We start from the raw sequence: 27,871 nt of genomic DNA on the forward strand, positions 1-27,871 counted from the left end.
AATTTTGTAGATATCCAATATCTATTACCTAGTATAACAAATAACATTTTAGCAAAAAAAAAGGATATTCCTAGATATATATTTGGTCATTCGTTCATTTTTTATTAATTTTTTAAATTCTAACTTATTTATATAATTTTTTCTATAAGTAGGATTTATATTACAAACCACACGTATAAAGAGATTATTTTAATTTTTAGTAATTTAAATTACATTATGCATTAAAACATATTTCCCAAAAAAAATTTCTTGACTTGTATCTATTCAACAAAAATTTTCAAGATGTTAATTACTTACCAAAATCCTTCTAACTAGTTGACTATAACTAGATTTTAATTTATCCATGTCTTTTGCTGTCCCACTATCACCTTGACACAAAGAAATATGGACCAATATTAGATTGTAATTTAGTTATTTTGTTTTCTATATTTTTTTGGTTCTTTAAAAATACTCATTTCTTTTTTAGTTTTTTGATTAAATAGTTATTAAGAGTGCAAGGATAATTTTGTAAATTTGTGACTTTTGATAGGGACATTTGATTTTATCAAGCTGATAGGGGAGATAAGTGAGATTTTAAAAGTCATAGGGGAGTTGAGTGATATTATGAGAAACCTTAGGGGAGGTTTCCGAAATTATCCCTTTTTCCTTTTTATTTGTTATTATACATGCACAAAAAAGTAATGATATCCGTTCGTCGTGTTGGAATGCCTGCAAACAGTATAAGAAAACGCTAAGTTCTTAATTCTTTGACTAAATCCTGATAAAGAAATTGTCACTTCTCAGAAATTAAACAACCACCATTAGGCTTCAGGCTGATCAACAGAAGCACGGATATGGCTCAAGAGGTATTAGACTGCTCCACATACCCCATGGTTGGTGGTGACGGTCCACATAGCTACGCTAGAAATTCCAATTACCAGGTAATAATCTACTATGCCACAGTTAAATTTACTTGCTTAATTCTCTTGGATACCAAAAAGTGAGGAACATAATGTGTAAATGTTTAACATGATGCAGAAAGAATCACTGGATTCAGCTAAGCAAATGATGAATGAACTGATTGATCAGCATCTTGATCCTGGAAACCATCTGTACTCTTTTAATCCTGGCAATAGCTCATTTCGAGTTGCAGATTTTGGGTGTTCTGTTGGTCCTAACACCTTCCGTGCAGTGCATAACATCATTGAAGCTGTTGAAAACAAATACAAATCCCTACCGGTGGAAACAGAGATGCCAGAATTCCATGTCTTCTTCAACGACCATGTCAATAATGATTTCAATACTCTCTTCAGAAATCTTCCAGCTACAGGGCGGTACTTTGCATCTGGAGTTCCGGGTTCTTTTTATGGGCGCCTACTTCCTAGTTCTACACTACACTTTGCACATTGCTCCACCGCGCTTCACTGGCTCTCCAAGATCCCAGTAGAAGTGATGGATAAAAACTCCCCTGCTTGGAACAAGGGCAGAATTTGTTATAGTGGAGCTGCTAAAGAAGTTAAAGATGCATATTCAACTCAGTTTGGAAAAGACATTGATTCTTTCCTGAGAGCCAGAGCACAAGAGCTTGTTCCAGGAGGATTGATGATGCTTGTAGCAGATGGACTCCCCGATGATGTCCAGATGTGTGAGTCCAGCATAGGGGAAAATCTTAACGTTCTGGGATCCTGTTTCCTGGACCTGACCAAAATGGTAAAAGTGGTCCATTTACATCAAATTTCACAAAATCAGTTTTTCATCTTTTAATAGTTACATACTTTAAAGTTGACACCATCATATCCTTGCAGGGGATGATTGCTCAAGAAATGGTGGATTCGTTTAACTTGCCTTTTTATTATCCATCGCCATCTGAGCTGAAAACACTGATTGAGGTGAACGGATTGTTTGAGATTAAGAAAATAGAGAAGCTAGATTCTTCAAGCGCAAAAAAAGGGGTACAGCTTGACGTTGATGTCTGTATCCTTCACATGAGAGCTGTCCTTGGGGAACTCGTCAAGAAACATTTTGGTGAAGGAGTAATTGATATCTTGTTCGAACGTCATAGAGAAAAATACATCGAGAATCCTATCCTATCTGATGAGAGGTACATTAAAGACGCAAGCTACGTTGTCTTTCTCAAGCGGAAAATAAAAGTTACTTCCTAATTATTCAGAAGAAATTCCATATGATCAATTGACAAAGCTGGGTCTTGTGTAGATGGTGCAGAAACAATGAGAGTTATTGGATTGCAGATTACTTCAAGAGTTGTATTAGTTGTAACGTAGTGTATGTAAGACGAAAAGATTGTCAGAAGAATGATAAAGTGGCGAGAAAACGTGTTTTGAGAATTTCAGGAAAATATTTTGGCTCGTAATTACTATCCAAACAAAACCTTTATATTACTGATCAGTAGTTGTATGAACTTGTCTTAACTCACAATAAAATTAGCTTTTTTTTGGGAAAGATTTAATAAAACTTAAAATTAAATGCGAGAAATTTATTAAAGAAGGCATCAAGAGACTGCTGAAAAACAAAGAGGCAATTTTGAAAAACAAACCTATCATGCTACTTGGATTTTACTAGCCATTTTTTTAGCCCTGGAACCATTATTGTTGTTGAGTTTGTTTTTGTGTCTTATATTGGGAGTTCTACAAAGAAGCACGCCCCTCTCCTTGGTAGTTAAAAATATGTCGAGTTTAAGTAAATTTAAGCATGTCAAGGCACCAGTACAAGAGAGTTTTGAAGAGTCCATACTCCAATTTAAGAGAGGTTTTTGGATCAAGCACCAAATCAAAAGAGCTAATTAGGCGGCTATTTGGGTCTTTGGATTGTTAAGCCTTTTATGTTTCTTGGGTTCTCTTGAATTTTCATATTTGTACGTTCTATGAAGATCATGATTGATAAGTTTAGCGACACAAGCTTGTCTGTCTAACCCTCGAGGGAGAGAGCAGATACAAGAAGATCTTGGTCTGAGGAGCCAATGCTCATGCTAGATACAAATAGAATCACCTGATCCTACTCTCAATCTGCAACCAATATTCAAAACTTTCCGACCTTCAAGAATCCCTCTCCATGTAAAGGAAGGACAACAACCTAGCATTGCTTGAAGGAAGTCAGTAAAAGAAAAATACTTCGCTATAAGTACACAATGAAGAAGGGGCCTTGGAGTAGTAAGAATCCTCCGAGCTTGCTTTCCGAAGAAATTTGTGGTCGAGCACTCGTAAAGATTGTCCCCTTCTATCCAAGAAATGAAACAAATTCGAAGACCAATGAGGGCAAGAATCAACAAAAGGGAGAATTGATTTAAATTATAGATCAATTTAGCATACTATCATAGATCAGCATGTGCCAACAGCATCTAAGCACCAACATACAAAAATCACTGTTTTGTTATTTGGAATGTCAAAATATACTGTCACAAAGATGGTAAATGCAAAAGGGTTGCTCATAACTTTTCTTAATTAAGACATTGTTGGAAAAAAAAAAAAAAGTGGAATGATTTTGTACTACTAGTGTAATTGTTGCATTCTTTTGCAAAGACTTAAATAGTTTATCATAATTTGTGTTGTATTCCTTACAGTAATTGATATCTAGTTCCTTATTAATGTCACTATGTAGTACAAATTCTCCTTTGAGACCGACTGTAGAGGCCAATTAGCATTTGATATCGGTTGCAACTTGCATTGACGTGCCTAACTAACTCAAGCCTATTTTGCCCAAAAAAAAAAAAAAAGAAACTAAAATTTTTAATCAACAAGGGTTTTTTTTTTGAGACAATCAACGAGTTAAATCAAGTTGCATTGGCCGTAGCTCGAACCCCTAATTGTTTTGTGCAGTCAATTGACCTCTGAAAAGACGATATCGTCATCTACAAGGACATATTTTAGTCAAGCCGGCTGGTTTCTGATATTATTATTGGTTAAGTTTGGGGAATCCTCTATCTTGTCTTTGTTTTGTAGAATTTAATAGATAAATACAGATTATATAACAGACCGAGTGTCATGCCTCGTGTGAAAATGACAACGTTGTAATTTTGAAAGTTACAAACATAGATAAAATGATAGTAAGAAGAGTAGAAATACCTACAATATAGAGATAAAGAGAGAAGATAATGATAGATTTGAGAGTTCTAGTAGTAAAGAGTGAATAATTCTGGAGTATTGATTGACCGCTAGTACATGTTAGATGTTACCAATAATTTGTTATTAAGCATTTTGAACCCGTTACTTTTCACTAAAAATATTACTTGGTCAGCAGCTTAACATCCGGGTTATTACAACTTAATTTTGTCTTGAAGCTTCCTTTTCTAACATACAATAACATTGCACAGGGTCTGCCTTTCTTTCTGTAATATCTTTCTTTCCACGTCAATCAACTTTTACTATAGTTGCTTAAAATAAATAAAAATTCATGTGAAACGACAGAATCTTCAACCTTTGGGGTACACGTTAAAAGGAAAACAGCTTCCATTTGTTGAAACTTTCATTTTTTGTATTGGCTGGTGCCAAAGGGACAATTTATGAGCCACTACATCGAATGGCCCTATTGATATTTTTTTTTTTTTTTTTATTGTCATGAAGATAAAAAGGCACAACAATATTGTAAGTGAAACAAAATCTTCAACTAATTCTTTCAGTTGTCTATTCTCATGCGATCCAGTGGGCTTTTGCCATCAAGTTTGGAGCTTGGAATCAGTCCGAAAAACTCCAGCAATCCTATTGTCTTGTATTGTGCTCCATTTTCTTTGACAAGCTCCGGTAGAGGACCGATTTTTGCTGTCAAATTTGCGTTGTGGAATGCAGCAATTGACAACCTTTCTTTCTGGAAATCCACAACAGCTCTATGCTCTATGCTTCTATATTCTCCATTACTCATTATCTGCATTCCACCAAATATAAAAGCAACATGAACTGAAAAGCAAGTTATAGATGTTCTTCAGGAGCACTCAACTTTTTTTTCCCAGTTGTTCTGTCTTTATCTATTCATATATTGAGTTATTATCTTTTTGTGGTTAGGTACCTCCATCATATCACCAATGTTGACTATAATTGCTCCAGGAATGGGTTTAATAGGCACCCATGTATTGCTTTTCTTGATTTGCAGGCCTTGAACATCATTGACTTGAACTAATAAGGTCAGTCCTGTTCCATCGGAGTGGGGAGAGGCGCCGAAAACTTTGTCTGCTTGTCTGCAGGGTGGATAGTAATTCATTCTTATTCCTTGTATGCCATCTTGATAGATGCTGCATAGTTTGCCTGGCTCCAGCCCAAGATTCGCCTCGATAAGTTTGAAGAGGCTCATGCAAACCTTGTGAATTTGAAGTGAGTATTCATCCAAGGTTGATCTGATGTAATCAGAAAATTGCAGTTAGCATTGTGATGAAAGTTTTGCATACAACTTGTTGGCTTTTTGTCACTTCAAAAGTGCCTTGTGGCTTTGTAATGGAAGCAAAAAATGCTTCATAGTAAAGAAAAAAGAGTCTTCTGTTTTATATTGTGGGGGTATTTTGATAAAGAATACAAATATTAAAAAAGTGAATTATTTGAGTTTTTAAGTTACATAAATGGGTAACGGCTATAACGGTCATAATATGAATGTGAATTTAACCATTACACAGTTAAACTAAATCACTATGTCTTGTAACTGAAATTTGTATGATGTCTAATTTTAATTTACCTATTTATAACTCTTATTTTTCAAACCTATAAATAACTCTTATTTTTCAAACCTATAAATAGAAGTTCTAGCAATAGATTACTTGCTTCAATTGTATATACTATATTTCTACGTCTATCCCCTATAAAGTGTTTCTTGTATTATTTTTTTACTACTACAAATATAATACATTAGATAAATGTGTTACTAGAGTATTATATGGGGCAAAGTACAGTATTTGGATAGATTTCTATGTTATTCCATTGGTGTAGATTAGAGTGGACTATAGTGGAAAAGACTGTACTGCTGTATTCTGGAGGTTACATACTGAGATCTATTATATCGGAAGATACTTCGTAGAGGTACAGCTTTTAAAGAGAGCTACCTAATTCATGCCTCAACCAATGCCAAACAAACATTACTGGTACAAAATATTTGCATTTTTTTATACAATATTGAAGTATGAGAATTTTTGTTAATTTCCTAGTTGAATTTAATTGCAGAAATTATTGTTACTTATTTGATTATTTTAGCCCAAAACCAACATAATTGTGCACACATAGAGGATAAATTCCCATGAATTATGGGAGACTATCAAAGCAGAAAGGACCTTGACAAACAGACTAGCCATCAAGATTGATTAGGAGGCTGATTATAGAGTTTTTTGTTTTTTGGTGGTGGGGATGGGGTTGAGTTTAAAAATCGAGGGCAAAGAAAGAAAATTCAACCCATGACCTCTAATTCTTTGATATTCAATCTTAATCACAAGACCAAGGCCTCCTCGGCCAATAATAAAGTAAGATAATTTTGCTGCAGATGTGGGAAACAATTGTGATAATGTGTACTATTCATGGTTTACCTAAAAGATGTTGGAGAATTAGGCCAGAATCTCATGTTTCTTTGAGAAACTGGCAATGGAAAGAGGAAGAGCATGTCCCCCCAGTCAAGCTTTTGATCCTCTGATACAACAAATGTTTGACCATAGCCTTCAATATGGTTTGGTACTTGTGCACAGGCCATTTTCTGCTCTAATGGCAGCTTGAAGAAATCCTCTGTCACCACCTTCATTTTCTCGATTACCATTGAGGCGCCATGGTTGACTAACTGTTGCAGGATTAGTCATGGATCGATAATTAATTTGCAAGGGAAATTAATCTCAATATCTATGTATTACAGTTATTGTAAACGAGGAAATTGAAAACTTTCATACAAGGAAATTGTCCCAGGCAAAAGTCTGTGATGAACTTAAACTGATAAGGTAGTATACAGAATTTTCTTGAATTTACCTGAAAGAAACCAAACTCTTTACAAGCCTGATGAAGTTTTGCCATCTCATTTTGGCATTCTGAATGACTTGTTGCAAGATTCTCCATATCAATCACTGGAACCTGTGAAGACTCATCGGTTGAAGTTTTATCAAGGATCATTTCAGGCCGGATGTATCGATGTGGGATTTCTTTGGAGCAATTAGAAGCTAGTTCTTGCACATTCTCCACAGGAAGAGAACCAAGGTCAGGTCCATTTTTGGCTACCTCAGTTCCCATTGATCAATAATGTCCCAGATGTCAATCACGACTCTTCTAGTGCTTTTGTTGTTTGTTCGATCTTTGGCTTAATTCTATACTTCTATTTTGGACTCTAAACTATGTCCCCTTTCCGATTCTTATACTTGAAATCGTCTCATTTTAGTAAGTAAAAAACTATTATGTGTGCGTCTCTCTGTACCCAATTCAATGTCCCATGACTTTTTAATGTTGGAAACCTCATGATTCTCTATTACCTGCTCGATGATGTATCAGATTCCAATCCAACCTCTTGTGATACTTACTATTCTATTTTTTTTATTTATTTTTTGTTTTGGCCGATGCTGTGACAGTGACTAAAAGGACAATTTATAAGCCACTAACAACCTCTGACTCTTTGAACATGCAACCAATTTAAGACCAAAACCAACTAGATGGAGAAAGCAACTCTTTTTTTTTTTCTGGGAGATTGCGCTTCTGTGGATTTGATAATTGAGAATAGATGCACTGCCTTGGAAGCCTTGCTAATTTACATGCCTAACGAAGTTCTGTCATTCGGATTTTGTCAATATTCATTGGAATCTCTAACGATTTATTGGTTGAAATTCCATCAATCATTATTCAGGCCGGATGAAAATTGAGAAAAGAACACATTACCTCACAACAATCTTTACAAGCCTATGAAGTTTTGCTTTGCAAGCTTTGCCATGCTAATCATTGGAATTTCTGAAGACTAGTCGATTGACATTTTATCAAGCATTAGGGTGGATATTTGAATTTTATTTTCATCAAACTTTAACCAAATTCTTCAAAGAGACGTAAGAATTAACATATTGTCATGTGATTTCATTTCTAGTTTTCGTATCCAAACCAATAGAAGAATTACCCTCAGCAGCATATGACACAATTAATTCGTTCATTAGTCCAATAATTCAGCATACACGGCCATTTTACAATTCATAGTCATCCCTTTCACTTATTAAGTGGACTACCAAGAATAGTTGATAGAGTCCAATACCAATATAACAATGCAAGAATAGTTGATAGTTATCCATGAACATTGCAGTACTTAATTTTTTTAATACAAAAATCAAATAACAATGATGAGGTGGACAGCAAACATAACAAATGTATTTAACAAAATTTTCTAAATATAAGGTAATATTAAGATAGTTAATATTACCCATGTCCAACTATTCATAAACAGGTATGAATAAATTTAACTAAATAAGTTTGTTTACCACCTATAGTTAATGGATTCGCCAGAGTTTTGAAGCTATGATTATTAGATTCCACCTATTGGTTATTATTATATATTTGATCACAATAGGAAATGATGTTTGCACCCTTTCCTCTTGACATAAATCACAGAAAAAGTCAATATTACCTAAAATGCATATCAAACTGTAAACTTGAAATGAATATCTTTATGGATTAATTTTTCCTATACTGACAGTGTATATACTGTCAATGTTGGATGAATAATAACTATGCAAAATTTGAATTTGAAATTCAACTTTTGCACATATGTCATGAATCAAACGGTGATAGTGTATACACTGTCAGTGTATATAAGATTTACTCTATCTTTATTGTGAGAAGTTCAGTTCATTGTTCTAATGTTTGGCTCATGTGCCAAAGTGGTCCTAATGTTTTGATCAAAATAAATTTGGTCACCAAAATTTCTCCGTTTTTCAAATTTAGGACAATAGATAATAATTCACTAATTCTCATGGTCAAAATCAATTTACCTTAGCCAACAGTTTTGACTTTGCATTTTTGTCCCCACTATTTAGAGCATAGTTATTAAACCCGCCCCGACCCGACAGTTCAACCTGTCAATCCAGTGAACCGGTCATGAAACCAGGTTGGGTTGTTAATTGGATCGTTTGTGAAAGAAATCCGTTGACTTGTCAAAGAACCAGCGGTTCAACCGGTCAACTCGGTTGAACAGGACGGTTTTGTAAGAACCCGGTTGTTGCGTTAAAAATTTTTAGAAGATGTTGCAATGGAGAATCGAATCTCAGCCACAAGAATGAAGTGCGCTCAACACTGAACCAACAAGTTATTTGGTGCTTGTTTTGCCCTTCTACATTATATATTAGACCTTTATTCTTATTTTATTTCTTCAAAACAAAATTTGTTTAGAATCTTTTAATAAAATTTTATTATTCCCCAAATTCTATAAGTTATGAATGGATTTAAAAAATAGCATATTACACAATTCATTTTAAAGACAAATATTATTTTTAATAACTTTTTGCACTTAAAATTCGTAAATAAACTAGATAACTATACTTAGATAAAATTTTATACTTGAAATTTGGTGGATTACTAATTAAATTTAGATTTTGTTAATTCGTATAAGAATTAATGATTTTATAATAAATTGGACTAACTGAGTATATACTATGACATAGTTTATTATAATTTCAACCATATTAATAATTATGAATTATAATATTTAAGTATATTTAGTGACCCACCGGTTGGACCACTCACCCACTGGTTGAACCAGTAACCTGTTGATCCACTTCTTTTACCGGGTTCCTCCCCGGGCCGGGTTTAATAACTATGATTTAGAGTTTGAATTATTATAGTTTCTTAAGTTTTAAGTATGGATTAATCTTTCTTACACTGACGGTGTATACACTATCATCATTGGATTCATGACAACTATGCAAAAGATGAATTAGATCAAAGTTATTTTAGACGTGTGTTACGAATTCTAATTAAACTTCTTTTTCATTTTCTTTATTTTATTTGTTTATGCTACTATTTCTCATGTCTTTCTTCTCTTTTGGATTTATAATTGGTCTCAAATTGGGCATACTTCATTTGCTTATCATTTTGCGCTATGAATAATTAATTGATCATGACTTTTCCCCTTTCTTTCACTTATATTAATTGTTAAACACTCAATTAAATATCTCTTTAAATTTTGAGCAAAATATACTGTATGTAATAATCTAACATATATTTTATTTCTTTCTTTCTGTTTACATTTTAATAGATTATCAATTAAGTTTGAAATGAAATATTTATTGTATAAAATTATTTAGAATATGCAATAATGTTACTCACTTACATGAACGTTATAATAATTAATCACTTATCATTGGAAATTAGGTTCTAATATGAACGGGAGACACAAAAGAAAAACTAAATTCTTTCAAATGATTCTAAATTCATATCCCCTTAGTCTAAATCCACACCCCTAGATTAGATGACAATAAAGCCCATAAGAGTTCAATAGAAACTTTTTTCAATGCAAAAACTTGTCTTTTATGCAACAAGAAATGTTTAAAAAATTAATTACAAATTTTAATTAATTGAAATTATTTGATACCATCATCTAAATTATTGATCCACTAGTTTTTTCTAAAATTATACTTCATTTGTCAACTTTGAAGTGCAATATCCCAAAAAGGTAAAAATATTTTCTTAACACAATTTTTTTAAAAAAATTCTCTTCTATCCTCTTACATGATAAAAAGAGATAAAAACATTCTCACCACCAAATAAGAGGCAAAAATAAATGCCATCAAAGTGAATTAAAAAAAATGTCAGAAATTTTAGGACCATTCATAAGGATGTAAATTTTAAATCCAAATTAACACCATCTCTTTTCATCATAAAAAAAGGCTAATTTTTTATTGAAAATTTTTCTCCCAAGCCTCATAAATGCTATGGGTTTTGTTGGTGAATTTGGTTATAAGGGTGTGGATTTAGATTTAGAAGTTGCGGATTTAGCCCTACCTAATTTTTTTTTAAAAATTCATAAAAGCATCTAATATTCATACTTAACCTTCACTAGTTATTTTAATCATAATTTTTAACTAAAACCATTTCAAACATATGTTTAGAAGTACTGCAATAATTTATGCAATTATAGTTCAAATAAAGTTATGTACTAGAAGTATAAATAGTTGTACAGCTCGCAGAAGTGCGAGGCATGCCCAAAATTATAACCATAGTAAAATAATCTACAACAGCTCAATATAACTTTATCAGGAACCTACAACAGCTCAATATGGCACTGTTCTTCTAAATAGTCTGATAAAAAATGAACTCCTACCTTGATGGCTTATGCTACTCAATCATGATGCATATCTCACACCAATGTTGTCATTTGAAGCAGAAGGCCATCCAAATATATTCCAATGGAAACATTTTTACAGTTTGATAAGGAGATATAGATTAGTTTGTCAAGTCTTCTTTGACTTGCAACTATTGATTTTTTCTATAGGCAAAAATAAACTATTTTATTGATATGCAATCCTGCTGTACAAGAAGGAAAAAAAACTCCTCCTACATCTAAGATGCTTTAGTGATCAACACTATACACAAATTTGTCTCTCTATAGCTATTACTGCAACTATTACATCAGATACTCCATAGACAACCCCCATTCAATCATCAGCTGCCATTCTCTTGAGTTTGTGGAGCTTTAGGCCACGAAACAACCACCATTTGGACCACTCCAGTGATAGTTGTAAGGACTTATCTAGTACTTGTAGCTACATGTTGAAAAATCCTTCTATTCCTCTCCTACCAAAGACATCAAACAGTGACAGCTAGAGATAGCCTTCTAATCTTAGTAGCAAAGAAGTATGAACTACCATAGTGACACCACCAATCTACTTCTTGTTCTCAAGGGAAACATCCCCTATGTAGCAAGCACAATCTTTGCACTTTATCCCACATGCACCTGGAGAAGGAACACTTGAAAAAATAGATGTCTAACAGATTCAACCCCTTGATCACGCAACACACATCTAGGAAGTATATTAGTCACACCCCACTTGATAAGTCTATCTTTAGTTATCAATGTTTGTTGTAACATCAACCACAGAATAAATGCATACTCAGGAACAAAACCTTTTTCCCAAACTAAGGAATGCCATTTCACTTTACTATCGGCCTGATAAAGTTTCTTCAAAGCAGATTTACTAGAATAGACACCTGAACCACATGCGGTCCACTTCATAAGATCCTCTCTATTCATTTGCTGCAACATAGAATTAGGAGTAGACTCTTGAAAGTCCTGCACTCTTGCATTAAACTTCCTTCCTTTAGGCCAGGACCACCTTCCATCCTTTACCGAATCACTTACTTTAGAGGTAACAAACAACCCTAAATTCTTCTATTAAGATTCAGGATATCTTAAATACAAAGGCCCAAGTGCATGTCAATTATCAAACCAGAAAAAAATTGCTCTTACCATCACCAATGCATATTTTAATTCATGGCTGAGCAAGATGCCTAAGTTGTAAATTTCTCCAACACCATGAACAACCAATAGTAGTTTTTACTTCCCATAGACTATGCCCTTTCAGGATCATAGAATATAGCCATCTAACCCATAAAGTATCTTTTTTTTTTTTTACTTAGATTCCATATGAGCTTAAAGTTTAAACACTTGTTCCAATTGGCTATGTTTTGCACTCCTAGTCCACCATTCTTCTCTAGTTTGTAGACATCTTCCCACTTTACTTTTGCTGCATAGTGTGATTTAATTTCACCAGACTATAGAAATAAGGGTAACATGCTATCAAGCCTTTTGAGTATTGCTTTAGGTAGTATAAAAACACTAGTCCAATAGAGGCAAATACCACTAAGAATAGATAAGATTAGCTGCAACCAACCTCTATAGGTAAGATGTTTTCCTGTCTAACTTTGTATCTTGTGCTGAATCTTTATAAAAACAGGTTGGCAATGCTTGTAGTTGAGTTTTGTTGAAATAAGAGGTAGACATAAGTATTTAACTGGTAGTTCATCACTTGGCATCTCCAATATGTTACACAGCTATTGTCCCACTTCATCACTCACACTAGCTACACATACAATACTCTTATGAAGATTAGGCATCAAACCAGATAAACTTCCAAATTTGACAACAGTGTCCTTGACCATAAAAAAAGAATGCTCAGTAGCTATAGATTTTAAAACAAATTATCTGCAAATGCAATATGGGAAAATTACAAATCTAAGAAATGAGGATGAAAATCAAATCCTCTCTCAGCAATGCACAACTTCAGCAATCCAAAAAATACTTCCATAGTAATTAGGAATAAGTATGAGGAGATAGGGTCTCCTTGCGTCAATCCTCTTTCACTATGAAAGAAACCAACCAAAGCCCCATTCATATTATTGATAGAAAATTGTGCAGTAGTAACACACTTACTATCCAATGCACAAACTTTTAAGGACAACCCATAGACAGCATGGCACTCAACTGTGTCATAGGCTTTCATTAAATCAACTTTCACCACTGCCCTTGGATTTCCCCCCTTTCTATGATATCCCCTTACAAGTTCATGCATCAGAAGAATGCTATCAGCAATCTATTTGCCATTTACAAAAGCATTTTATGTTATACAAATTACACTTGGTAGCACTTGTGTCAACCGAGCAGCTAATACAGTAGATAGGCATTTATACAGGGTGTTGTAGCAGGAAATAGGCATAAAGTCTTTCATAAAAGCAACATCCTTGATCTTTGGTATTACAGTGACAGAAGTACTATTTAGAGGAAAATACATATAATTCTGGTCAAAACAATATTTCGATGCATCAATGACATCCTGCCCTAAAATCTCCCAACCACCTCTAAAAAATTCCACAGTAAACCCATCAAGACTAAGAGCCTTACAATTCTTCATCTCAAAAATAACCTTCTTAATTTCAATTTCAATTACTAGAGCATGTAACATCAATTTGTGCTCTTCATAGATAGATGGTAGAAGTACTTGGTTCAGTCTTCAGCTTTTTCTAAAGTAAAGGATTCAACCTTACTAAATAGCGTTTGATAATATTGCATAGCAATTTCCTTGACTTTCTCATAGTCGTCCACACTTTCTCCTGAATCTGTACACAAGGACACAATCCTATTCTTAGCCATATGGCCTTGACCTTTTATGTGAAAGAAATTTGTATTTCGATCTCCTATATTCAACCATTGAACTCTTGATTTGTCTTAGAAGAATTTTTTTTTGCAAGTACCAATGCAACATACTCCCTTCCAAATTCAATCAGAGTTCAGAGGGTCAGTCTGCAAAGCAATTTGCATATAGTCCAATTGTAACTTTTTCTTTGTAACTCTTAGCACTGATAGAACTATAGTACTCCTTCTTCAATGCTTTTAGGGCCATCTTCATATATGTTAGCTTTTTACATGCTTTCTTAATAGGATTTCCCTGAATCTGGGTAGACCATTACTCCTCCAGAATATTGCTATACTGATCATGCTTCAACCAAAAACTATGAAATTTGAAACATTTAGCTCCAAAGTTCACATCAATGCGGGAATGATTTGATACGCTGGGAGGTAAAAATTCAACTTCCACAACTGGAACAGAAGAAAACTACTGATCATTTACCAACAACTTGCCAGTCTTATTATAAATCCTCACCCCATTATCTCTAAGATTGCACCAGGTGTAATACACTCCTTTACTAGGAAATTCTACAACAACCAACGCTTCAATGTAATTATTAAATCATTTATTGCATTAAAATCATAATCAAAACTACCACACCTTTGCTCCATATGTCTAATAGTATTAAAATCTCCCGTAATAATCCAACGATTCTCTCCAATTTGTTGTTTAACTTCAAGCAAATGCTGCCATAAAGGCTTTCTATTCTCTAGTTTGTTCATACCATACACTATGGTTATTACAAAAGGATCCTTATACTTTATAGTTTGAACCAAACAAGAAATGGCCTGTTGATACACTACAAGGGGCTAACAATGCACATTCATCTCATTCCGGCAAAATAACACTCTAGCAATAATTGCAGTAGTAGCATTACAAATGTATCTCTATCCAGGAAACCAAGTATTCAGAACACTATCTATGTTCTGCATTTTCACTTTATTTTCAACTACTCCTACAATATCTATATGCAAATCAGACACCAACTTTTTTATAACTAATTGTTTAATAAGTCTATTAAGACCTCTTATGTTCCAGAAGACAATTTTCATAATAATTGAAGGATATTCTTCCCTTTACCTCTATGCCTCTGTTTTGCACTCTAGTAGTTTTAGGTATCTCACTAGTTTGCACCTCCATTGTAGTTGTTAGGGATGAGAATCTATTCTCAATGGGTAGATCAATCACAATGCTACAACTAATAGGTAGAGTTATGCACTGATAATTAGTAGAAATTATTTCACAATCATTCTTGCACTACTGAGACATAGGTTTCAACAAACTATTGGATTCAGTATTATCACCCATAACACCATCAGAGTCCTCTACATCCTCTATCACCTGCATCACTTCATCCACAACAAATTGTTAAACCTCATATTGCACTTGTTCTAGTTGGGTAGGCAATTTTTCTTGCTAAACTTTGGGAATCCATTTATTAACCATCCAAGAGTGACATGGACATTTATTTGAAGTATACCCAAAACACTTAACAGTGGGCAGAACTGGCTAGGATCCATTCATACTTGATAGAATGTATATTGGTTAATGAAATTGCTAATATTTTTTTGTTACTTTGGCCAAACATTGCATTATTGGATTGATTATACCCATATTTGGCAATTGATGTTGATTGTAGGAATTTGGAATGAAAAAGAGTGAAAAAGGATTAAATGAAAAGATATTTTCAGCAGAAGACTCTTAGCCTGTTCCATGTGGGTGTGCCTGAGTTAGGTACCCAAGTCCGAAGAAGCGGGATTCTAGCCGACAAAGAAGTTATCTATTCCAATTCAACTTCTAATTGTATGTTGGCAAAAGGATGCAGACGTTAGTCCTTATTAATAGGTATCGGTGGTTAGTTATGAAATAGATACTCTTTTCCTATAAGGAGTAGGATTTTAATTTTCCTTTTTAACAATTGATGAGTAGCAACAAAGTAGGAGAAGAGAGACGTCTTTTGTTTCGGGGAAAATTGGCTATTGGTCTTGGCACCAAAGCAACAACGAGCCTTTCTTCTTTTTTCTTTTGGTTTCTCATTGACGAATGGTGTTTTCAACTTTTATCAAGGAATTTGCATGGATTGTTCCCAATGAAGAGCAACTAATTTTCTTATTCTAAACAAGGATAATAAAGGATTTGGTTCAATTACAACTGTGAGATCGAATTGTTTTTATCTATTCTTTTATTCGTTACTATTTGTATATTTTCTGATTTAGTTTCTCATAGTTACTTTGTTATTTGAATATCAAGGGCCCTATATTTAATTCAAGCTAACAATCTATTCCCGTTAAGACAGCTAAATTTGTAATTGTTAAATTGTGTTAAATTAGTGATAACTAGCATGATTGGTTTCATGTTAGAGAAACATATGATCTAATTTAAATAAACCCTCGTAGCGTGTTTATTGATTAGAACAGGGATTTTCTAGTTTTTAATGCAACTAAGAAATTAAATCCTACAGGCATACCTAGGGTTATTTCTTGGTTAGAGAAATAGTTAACGGGCATACTTTAACTATCGACACGGTAAGAAAAAGTTGATTATCATCACCTGTTTGGCAATTATAACCTGTTTGTTAATGAATATATAAAATAATTATTGCATCGATAAACAATTGTATGAACCACTTCTGAAGTTTCTCCTTGGCTAGAACTTGCTTATTATTGATTTAATTTTAACTCTCTTCCGTTTGGTTGTTTTTATTTACGGTGATTATTTATTTTAATTTTCCAAAGCCCCATTTAATTCTCACTTGGAAGAAAACAAATTTTCCCTAATCCCTATGGAGATGACCCTACTTATCATTATAGTCAATTATATATTTTCATGAATAGAAATTTATTGTTGAATAATTTCGACACCTATCAATACTCAACTGGCTTATTATCTTCCTCGCCGAATTCATTGACAAATGGAATGATAGAAGGCCTCAAAGCATTAATATCTCGTTCTACATATGCATGAGCACATGCAACCCTTGTTTGTGATGTAGTGAACTGATTTGTATACAATGGCCTAGCCACAAAACTAGCTAGTTTGCTAAGGGAACCAGAGAAGTAATAATGCAACTTCAAACCAGGGAATCTAATCCAAACAAGGATAATTTAGGAGTCATCCTTTTGCAGATCAACTTCTGGACTCCAAGGTTTTAAGAAAAGCATTTTTCTACCCCATGGCCAAGCAGACTGTTCCATAACTACATTCTTACTGCTTTCAACAGCAAAATTAGACATATAAACTGCATGTTTAACAGATAGGACTTCAATTTTACCCATGTCTTTCCATTTTGTTTCCACAAACTTCTGAATTACAGAGAAAGGAGGAGAATTACCAATAATAAAACCAACCACAGCATGCTTCCATCTATTCAAGCCCTCAGCCACATCATCAAAATTCAACTTCACTTGTGGAATGGGCTTCCCTAGGATTTTTTTTGGACAAACAAAAGAGAGGTTCATCTCTCTATAAGCACCCTTTGACTTGATGGCCTCAGGCCATGACGCTTGTGAAAATCCCTGCTTCAATCCACTGGTCTCTCCTTTGTCTGAACAATTCTTCCTTATTTTGTGAGCTTCAGCAATGGATGAAAATTCACCCATCTCTTGTGCATTTAGGATTGTAGCTAACCACTGCCCATTTCTGATATCAACCCATTGAATTTTCTTAGGAACAACATCACCAACAGATCCCAGCTTGAGCGAGGCAGCCATGAAAACCACACACAGAGATCTCACAAAACACTCAGAAAACAATCGAGGGAGAGGAAAATAAACTGAAGAAACAATGGCAAAGGAAAAGAAAAGCAGAATGCACAAGAAAATCTACCCAACTCCAACAATGGCAGGAAGAAGGATTGCATTGGTTAGCAGGCAGTTACTCTCTCAAGCACACATTAGTTGGTTAGTTCCTTATTTGCGTTAACTTTAGGGACTGTAATCATGTTCCCACGTCAAAAGAAATACAATAGTAGTATTAATTGATAGATAATGTTGCAGATAATGGATTATCAAGAGCTTGGATTAAGCATATATTGAACATGTGGATTACAGTTAAAAGTAATTGGCTAGCCAAAAACTCCTATAGATAGTAAACAAATAAGATTGGATTACGATCTATATATTGGGTCTTGGCGACACAAGATAAATGATATTAGGTCTCCTTTTAACTGGCTAGCCAAAAACTCCTATAGTTAGTAGACGAATGCAATTGGATTAGATTACGGTCTATATATTGGGTCTCAGCTATACAAGAAAGTTGACGAATGAGATTCTCCTATAGTTGGTGCACGAATGAGATTGGATTACGGTCTATATATTAGATCTCAATTATACAAGAGAGTCAATGACTGAGATTATCATATAGTTAGTACACAAATGAGATTGGATTACAGTCTATATACTAGGTCTCAACTATATAAGATAAATGAGATTGGGTCTCGGTTATACAAGAGAGTAGATGAATGAGATTGGGTCTCGGCTATACAAGAGAGTAGACGAACGAGATTGGATTACAGTCTATATTTGAGGTGGGTCTATATATGAGGTAGATCTTGGCCATGAGTAATTGGTTATGAGAGTAGACAAATATAAGGTGAGGCTATACAAGAAAGTAGATGAATGGGATTGAATTGTGGTCTATATATGAGTGGGTCTTGGTGATGAGTAATTGGTTATGAGAGTAGACGAATATAAGGTGGGTCTATGTATGAGGTGGGGGTATACTGAAGTGTAGACGAATGAAATTGAATTACGATCTTTATATGAGGTGGGGCTATACAAGAGAGTATACGAATGAGATTGGATTACAGTCTATATATGAGGTGGGACTCGACTATTTAAGAAAGTATCCAATCACTTACATGAATTAATTTATGAGGTGCGCCTCGGCTATACAAGAGAGCAGACGAATTAGATTGGATTACGGTATATATATGAGGTGGGTTTTAACCATGATATGAGGTGGGTACATGTATGAGGTGGGGCTATACAAGAAAGTAGATAAATAAAATTGGATTACGATCTATATATGAGGTAGATCTCAGCTATACAAGAGAGTATCCATAAGTAATTGGTTATAAGAGTAGACAATTGGATTGCGGTCTATTTATGAGGTGGGGCTATAAAAGAGAGTAAACAAATAAGATTGAATTATTATCTATATATGAGGTGAAAGTAGACGAATTATGAGGTAGGTCTCGGCTGATACAATTCGAGAAACCCTTGGTTCTTCAATCCACGTATCATTAGGATTGCCCAAGAGTTAATTAGAAGTAAATAAAGTGGGTAGTCGTAGTATGTTTAGTAGTTGTTTTAGTAGTATTTTTATTAGTCTTCTTATTAATTTTATGAATAAGGGTTGTAATTGTGTGGAGAAAGAAGAAAGGTCGTGAATGAAGCGAGTCAAGCCAAGTCAAGCACCCAACAGAGAACCCATCATAAGGCTCGTCATATTCTGGTTTCTGTTTAGCATGCAGAGCTACTAAGATGGGTGGTAATCATTGAGCCCGACATATGACTAAACATCACCAGACATTGTGCCAACAAATAACATAGCTTTTCTTTATTAGTGGTATTTGTTTCCTTTTAGAGTAGGACTCATTGTAGCCTATAAATAGGCATAGTTAGAGCTTTTGTAAACATCAAACTTTTACTCCTAAATAAATATATCATTGGTTAGTTTTTACCAAATGTGAGAGTTTCTCTCATTTTCATGAATCTGTGATTCAAGGTTGGGTATCATTCATGTCACAATTCCGTTTGAAGGGCGTTCGTGAAACCCCTTCATTTCCTACGCTTCCGCTACCGCATCAAGTGGTATCAGAGCAGGCTTCTCCTGTGACGACCACTAATGTGTCTATGGTGATGCGAGATCTCCATCATCGCTTTGATCGCATAGATGGTGCCTTAGATGAGATTTTAGGGATGGTACAAAGGTTGGTCCCGTAGCACAACAAGAGATTTTCACATTATAGGTGCACAAACAGGAGATTAGCTCGTGACAACTCCATTCTTTGTGCAGTCTCTCCAAATTCTCATAGTTATCAGGCCTACTATAGTTATTGATCTGGAATCATTGAACATCAACATCCAATCCATCCAACTACAACATCCACCGTTGTAGTAAAATTTGGACCTAAAATAGTGAAGCTTAAGTTCGAGGAAGAAGAGATTGAGGAGTTCATATGTGGACCAAACGGCGAAGAGGCAGGCTAAGGCAGAGTTTTTTCATCTTCCCCTACCGATGAAACCCAGGCAAAGTTTGATTTTATAATCATGAAGACTGAGAGGTTGGATGAGTTTCAAGATTTGGAGATTGACGGATTGTTTGTGGATTACTCCCCAACAATTCCACGGGCAAATCCGTTGGCAAATCCATCCTCAACGAATCCATTACCTGGTGACTCGATTGAGGCAATTGGTTCCAAGAGCCAAGAAAATATTAGCTTTGGTAAGAAAGTTATTTTTGAAATGTCTTTATCTATTAATAGTTTTCGCACCAAGATCAGGCAAGTGGAGTTCCATGTCATCTAAGGAAAACTCATCAAATTTGTGCTAACAAAGAAAGATGGCATAATTGTTGGGTTTGAGATCTTCTCAGGATTTTCAAGTGTTCGTGACCAAGTGATGTTATTTTGACCCTAAAATATTAGTGAGAGGATCGTTGGCCTGCTATCTCGTGTTTGTGTTGGAAATACCTATAGAACTTAAGGGCGAGTTCTTGTTAAGTGGGGGAGTCTGATACGATTTGAGGAACCCTTGGTTATTCAATCCATCGTTTCGTATCATTAGGGCTGCCCAAGAGTTAATTAGAACTAAATAAAGTGGCTAATAGAAGTATGTTTAGTAGTTGTTTTAGTAGTATTTTTATTAGTCTTCTTATTAATTTTATGAATAAGGGTTGTAATTGTGTGGAGAAAGAAAAAAGGTCATGAATGAAGTTGAGTCAAGTCAAGTCAAGCATCCGACAGAACCTGTCATAAGGCTCATCATATTCTAGTTTCTGTTTAGCTTGCAGAGCTACTAAGATGGGTGATGATCATTGAGCCTGACATATGACCAAACATTGCTAGACATCGTCCCAGCAAATAACGTAGCTTTTGTTTATTAGGGTTTTAGTGGTGTTTGTTTCTTTTTCAAAATAGGACTCATTATAACCTATAAATAGCCGTAGTTAGGGCTTTTCTAAACATTAGATGTTTCCTTCGGAATAAATATATCTTTGGGTGGTTTTTTACCAATTGTGAGAGTTTCTCTCGTTTTCATGGATCTGTGATTCATGGTTAGGTCTCATTCGTGTCACGATTCCCGTTTGAAGGGTGTTCATAAAACCTCTTCATTTCCTACGCTTCCGCTATCACATCATTGGCTATACAAGAGAGTATCCAAAAGTAATTGGTTATGAGAATAGACGATTGGATTACGGTCTATATATGAGGTGGGGCTATACAAGAGAGTAGACGAATGAAATTGGATTACGGTCTATATATGAGGTGAGAATAGACGAATGAGATTATCCAATTGGTTATGAGAGTAGATGATTGGATTACGATTTTATATGAGGTAGGGCTATACAAAAGAATAGACGAATGAGATTGGATTATGGTCTGTATATGAGGTGAGAATAGACGAATGAGATTATCCATAAGTAATTGATTATGGGAGTAGTTGAATGAGATTGGATTACGGTCTATATATGAGGTGGGGCTATACAAACGAATAGACAAATTAGATTGGATTATGGTCTATATATGAGGTGGGTCTTAGCTATACAAAAGTGTATCCATAAGTAATTGGTTATGAGATTATATAAATGAGATTGGATTACGATCTATTTATGAGATGGGTCTTGACTGTACAAGAGAGTATCCATAAGTAATTGGTTAGCCAAGCCAAAAACTAAGTAAACGAATGAGATTGAATTACGGTCTATATATGAGGTGGGTCTCGGCTATACAAGAGATTATCCATAAGTAATTGGCTAGCCACATGAGGTGGGTCTCGGTTATACAAGAAAGTATGCATAAGGAATTAGTTGGCCAAAACTGAGTAGATGAATTAGATTGGATTATGGTCTATATATGAGATGCGTCTCAGTTATGCAAGAGATCCATAAGTAATTGGTTAGCCAAAAACTCACTCGGAGAGGTATTATAGTTACTATAATAGATGAATGAGATTGAGTTACAGTCTATATATTAGATAATATTGAATTAATGATAAATGATATTGGTAACTATAATAGACAAATGAGATTGGGTAACATTCTATATAAGAGGTGACATTGAATTAATGATAAATGATATTGGGTCTTGGTTATGCAAGAGAGTATCCATAAAATATGCACTCAACAGTTTGGATTATAGACCGAATTAATGATGATAATTATCTCTAGAAAGTTCCATCTGATAGCATAAATGAAAGTTATGAACAGTTTACCGCATGCAATGTCAAAAAATGTTTGAAGAGGAGTAGTGATTAAAGGCAAGGCAATGGGGCAATCGGAATTTCTTAAAAATTTTCGCAAATTTGCGAAAGCTAAAAATGCAAATGTCGAAATTTAGTGGGCCGCCCCGTCAATGTTTTGTCAATATAATAAAGCACAACTACGTAGTGCTTTAGATATTGATTTCCACATCTTCAATCTTTGAAGGAGTATTACTACCTCTATATGTTATACTCGATCGAGCAATGGATAGTGTTAGTGTAGTATGTCTTTAAACATCCATATGATCATGAGTCGATCAAGCTCTTTCTCTGAGTTCTTACTCATTGTAGCAATTTTATTATGTTTTTCCATCATAAATATAGATGCAACTTGCCTTGCAAGTAAAAAAACAAGCTCTTATAGACTTCAAGGAAGATATAAAATATCTCTCGAATCGACTCTCGTCTTGAAATATTGACAATGTTGATTGTTGCCATTGGGAAAAAACTGTTTGTAGCTATAAGAGTGGAAATGTGACCACTAGTGCAGAATCTTATTAGCTACAGGTTATTAATATGATCCCTCCTTTGGTAGAATTATACTTGTGTTCTTATTATCTTCTTCAAGTTCCTCCGTTCGTTGACACCAATTTTGCATCTTTCTAGAAATGATTTTAGTCGTTTCATCCTTAGTTGAATTTTTGGTCTTACTACATTTGTTTCTTTTGATTTAAATTACCGTTTTGAAGCTCCATAGCCCAGAGATTCTTGGAACTTTACTTCTATCAATCATCTGAATCTTTCTTAGAATAGTCTAAAAGGTTCGCTGCCAAATATATTTATGAATAATTTTTCATCCGCGTCAATTAAATGGAACAGGCTTGAAGTATATGTTTTAGTACTTTTATATGTACTAAAGCATACTTATAAAGTACAAAAATCATAACGATTTCTTTTCCCTTTTATTTTGTTGGCTTTACTAGTACATTGACTTCAGTGATAGCACTCTTTGCTTAGGAAGTGTGGCAATAATATATGACTGAGTCAAATCAATACTTTCAATTTTGTATCAGTAAAGGTCATTACCATTTGATAATAAATGCAATCATGCATGACTGAGTCAAATCAATACTATCAATTTTGTCAAATTTTCGCATGTTAAAATTGTCAATACCGTTGTAGTGCTGATCATGGCTAAGGCTATTATTAAATTTGCACATTCCACGCGTACAGAATTCAAATCAGATACTTTCGATATGAAGTATGCCGTCTTTGAGGCCTTTAAATCAGATACTCATTCTTGGACACATTCATGTATTAATATTGCTGAAGCCTTGTATACAATGGAATGTTTTATTTTTCAGTTTTAACAAATATTTGATGCATTTTTTTATGCAGATAGATATCCTACTTAATTTTTTTTAGATTCTTTATTTTGTCATGATATTAACTACTTTTGTTTAATTTATTATTATTATTATTATTTGTTAGTTTATCTTATTATTTTATATTCTCGTATTTGTTAATTTGCTCATTTTTTAGCATTACTAATTTATGATAAGTTTTAGTCTCCTTTCCTACTTTTTCAAAATGAAATTTTAAATATACACACGAAAAAAATGCTAGAAGTTCAAAGTTTTTGGATGAAGTTTTTATGTTAACTTTCATAGTACTAAATTTAAATTTTTATATTCTTATTGTTCAATTATTAAATAGTATGTGATTTTGTGATATAGAGCACGGATGGGAAAAAAATTGGTAATTAGGCTTATTGAGTATTATAAGTAAATATTTAAAACTAATGATGGGTGCCAAGAGTGGTATAAATTGATAATTTAGTTTACAAAAATTAATTTAAATGATTTTACAAAAAGTTAAAATAAATGGGTTACAAATAGGTAATTGGGTTACCCAACTCATTTTTTGACTTACCCATTTATATCCATCAAATTAAATTGGTATAAATGAATTGATTCACTTATACCCATTACCCATTTCAACCCGTCTAAATCACCCATTTTGACACCTCTACTTACGATGAATTTGCTCCAACACTATTCTCTTGATTTCTCAAAACAAAGTGTAAAAACCGTACTTCAATTCTGATTGAATCCTCATTATAGATGTTAAAAGAGGTGTTTGAAGAGTTATTTTTGTGTTTTAGATAGTGGATAATAATAGTTACAAGTATCCGACTTGGAATGGCAGAACATTTGAGTCCAAACGGGTCATAGTGTCTAGAGAGTTACGCCTACATTAAATCTTGACACAGTTCGGACTTCAAAACATTTAGTTTGGGCCATGAACATCCACTTTGACAGATTTGCATAGTTTTTGCAAACAACTCAATAAACCCCCACTAATTTGCAAAATTTATGCATCTTAACCGAAGAATCTTCAATGGTACAACTTCAACCGAAGAATCTCAAGCATAATTAGAAGTATCTATTGATCTAAACTTCCAACTGGTGTAGGTGATTTAAATTTTGAATGGAGTTAGTTGTTAGCGTTCTTAAATTAAACTATAACTCTTATATGTCAAAAACGAAAACACAACACAATTAATGATTGTCTTCTTTTCTGAAGAGGTTAATATGAGCTTTAATTAGAACTATTTTAGCCACATGCTAATCCTAATTTCATAATCATCTACAAAAGTATACTCAAACTCTTGTTGAGATGACATCACTTCAATATTTATATAGGTGAAATTGTACTTGTAGAGTTATATGTTTATGTCCTTCAAAAACAATAGCAGTCCCACTCATGGGAGTACTTGTAATATCGTGGTTGGCAGTTATGATTGTGAACTAAAATGCTGCACCAATTTTGCTCAAAAAGTCACTATTTAGGTTCCCAAACAGCAACAAGATGCTATCCACTAAATCTGAGGTATGATAGGTAAAAACTACTGCCTTTTTAAGACAGAATCATCATCAAGCTGGGTTGAGAATATACCACAACCAAAGCATGATAATCTAAAAATTGCCGATTAAACCTCCATTCCGTTCTCAATATGCTCAGAAGGGGAGGATTTTGATAGATTTTAAATTGTAAAAACACATTAAGGTTTTATTTGTCTCCATCATGAATATGGTCTGCTTTTGAGTTCTGACAAATTACGTTCAGGATATAAAAATAAAATCTAAAAAAAAATTAGACAACAAAATTTATGTTTTCTTATCTGTAGATCAACAAACGCAGAAGTTAATAATCCTTGGGTTTTTTTTTTTAAGCAAGACCCGCGCTGCGGGTGGGGATGCCAGCCCCAAATTTTATTAAGAACCAGCAACATTATAACGAGTTCGAATACACAAACCGTTAAACCCCCCAATCACTGAGAGACTACCCTTTGTCCACTTGCCTGCGTACATAGCAAAACTCTCGACTATCAAGGCTCAGAGCCGCACGAATCCTCCCAGGAAGCTGATCTTGCGAGGTACAAAACAACTTGGTTGGAAGCCTCAGCTTAGATAGCATATCAGCAATGGAATAATCCTTGGGTTAATAATCCTTGTAGAATATTTTTTATTAAATAGTTATGCCATTCTATTTAATCATTTTCAAGAGTTGAACTAAAGAAAAAAATTTATTACTGTAATGGTCATGAATTTTTTGTATTTAATTGCAATTTTCTAATTTCAAAAATTGTTTGCATGATTATATCGGTTGTACAAGTTAGTTCATGGTTGAGAAATCAATTTTTTTTTTTTGTCTTATAGTATGAAAACCAGAATTGTCTACAACTTTTGATGGTTAATAACTGGTTAATGGTTTCTCGATTAAAAATGTTTGTTCACGATGCAAAATATCTATTGCATGCTTACATTGCATTGGAACTGATATAAGGGTTCACTTTTTGGATGGTAGATGAGAATATCTCAAGATCGTGTTAAGAATAAAAAATGGTACCAAGTGTGAAAATTCCCATCGGAGATTTGGGATTGCAAAAATGACTTAAAATTTGTATCGAACCACAAAATTCTCTATCAAAGATTTGGGATTGCGACATGACCAAATAAATACGCACATAACTGTAATTACATCCACCAGAAGTGCACAAAACCACTCCTGATGTCCATCTTACTTACGCATAGGATCAAACATCAAATTGCTTCGCAAATCTCTTGTATAGTTCCAAATCCTTGTGAAAGAATGGCCTCCTAGCCAAGCCAGACACCAATATTATTGACTAGGAACGTATGTCAAGCAAATTTCTTTATGATTTACAAAGTCGAAAGTATCAAACCAGTGAGGCTGTTTCTGCCCAAGTCCAAATGAAACAGATATTCCAAAGAAAACAATGACCTTGGAATGCTTCCAATGAAGTTACTGCTCTTCAAACTGATGTATGTTATGTTTGGGTAATTCATCCAACAATCAGGAATTTCTGCTGATAGAATTCTTTTTAAGATCCAGAACTGTAAGACCTAGTTTTCTATTCTTCACTTCACAAAAAAAGTGAGAAATATCTCCTAAAAACAAATAGTTGGAAAGGTCTAATTGTATGAGACAATGAGAAATTGATTGTGCTAGTGGGCCACTGAATCTGTTTGACTATAGTATATATATAATCTTTTAACAATTTCAAAGATATTTGAACTCTTACCATGAAGTTGATTATGAGAAAGAGATATGACTTCTATTGCTGAGTTGAATAACCAAGAAGGGATAGTATTTGAAATTCCTGTGGAGGTCAAGTTCAAATACTGAAGGTTTTTTTTTTTTTTTTTTTTTTGCAATTGGAGCTAGGAAATTGAAGGCCAAGATTCCAAGAACCAATCCAAGTCTTTCAAATCGGACACGAGGATTCCAACTTGCACTTGCTTTTAAGGTCAAGGAGCTTCTAAATGCATCAAAATACTTTAAACTTGTCAAATTGTCAAGTAAAATCCCTCTCACCAGCAAGCCGCAAAGAAGAGCCAGGATACCTATTTCATAAAGGTACCCCTACGATCACAGGAGGGTGAGGGTGGAGGGTCTTTCCCCTCCTGTGACTAGTCAAGACCATGATAACTCCTCCGGTGGCCACCCATTAGGGAATTATGGGATTGGCCGAAGTAACCTCTTCGATAATTACGACTGGAGCTGGCCCAAAAAAAAAAAATTCTCATGACGGGTTCATGTTTCCATCAAATATTGTGGCCCAAAAAGATGCAGAACTCATTCCGATCAGCAAGTGTTCAGCCCAATCTGTGCGGGGTGGCTTGAATAGCATTATCGCAACAGCCTATCAATTTATTATTAAATTGATTTTGACCATAAGAATTATTGAATTATTGTCTACTGTCCTAAATTTTAAAAAAGGGGAAATTTTGGGGACCAAATTTATTTTGATCAAAACATTTAGGAC

General features: G+C 34.2%; 2 protein-coding genes across 2 annotated transcripts; one reads left to right on the forward strand and one right to left on the reverse strand.

The window, feature by feature from the left end:
- Positions 1-706: 706 nt before the first annotated feature.
- Positions 707-2,324, forward strand: LOC113722589 (loganic acid O-methyltransferase-like). The gene is made up of 3 exons (XM_072048108.1): positions 707-920; positions 1,018-1,689; positions 1,785-2,324. Exons 1-3 carry the CDS (start codon positions 834-836, stop codon positions 2,139-2,141), a joined length of 1,116 nt encoding a protein of 371 aa, XP_071904209.1. The 5' UTR covers positions 707-833; the 3' UTR covers positions 2,142-2,324.
- Positions 2,325-4,424: 2,100 nt separating this feature from the next.
- On the reverse strand, positions 4,425-7,351 carry LOC113722588 (S-norcoclaurine synthase 1-like). Its single transcript, XM_027245868.2, has 4 exons — positions 6,918-7,351; positions 6,491-6,735; positions 4,996-5,320; positions 4,425-4,854 (listed from the first exon to the last, which is right to left on the reverse strand). Exons 1-4 carry the CDS (start codon positions 7,173-7,175, stop codon positions 4,609-4,611), a joined length of 1,074 nt encoding a protein of 357 aa, XP_027101669.1. The 5' UTR covers positions 7,176-7,351; the 3' UTR covers positions 4,425-4,608.
- Between the last annotated feature and the right edge of the window lie 20,520 nt (positions 7,352-27,871).

Source organism: Coffea arabica, chromosome 5e (assembly GCF_036785885.1).
Source record: "Coffea arabica cultivar ET-39 chromosome 5e, Coffea Arabica ET-39 HiFi, whole genome shotgun sequence".
NCBI lineage: Eukaryota > Viridiplantae > Streptophyta > Magnoliopsida > Gentianales > Rubiaceae > Coffea > Coffea arabica.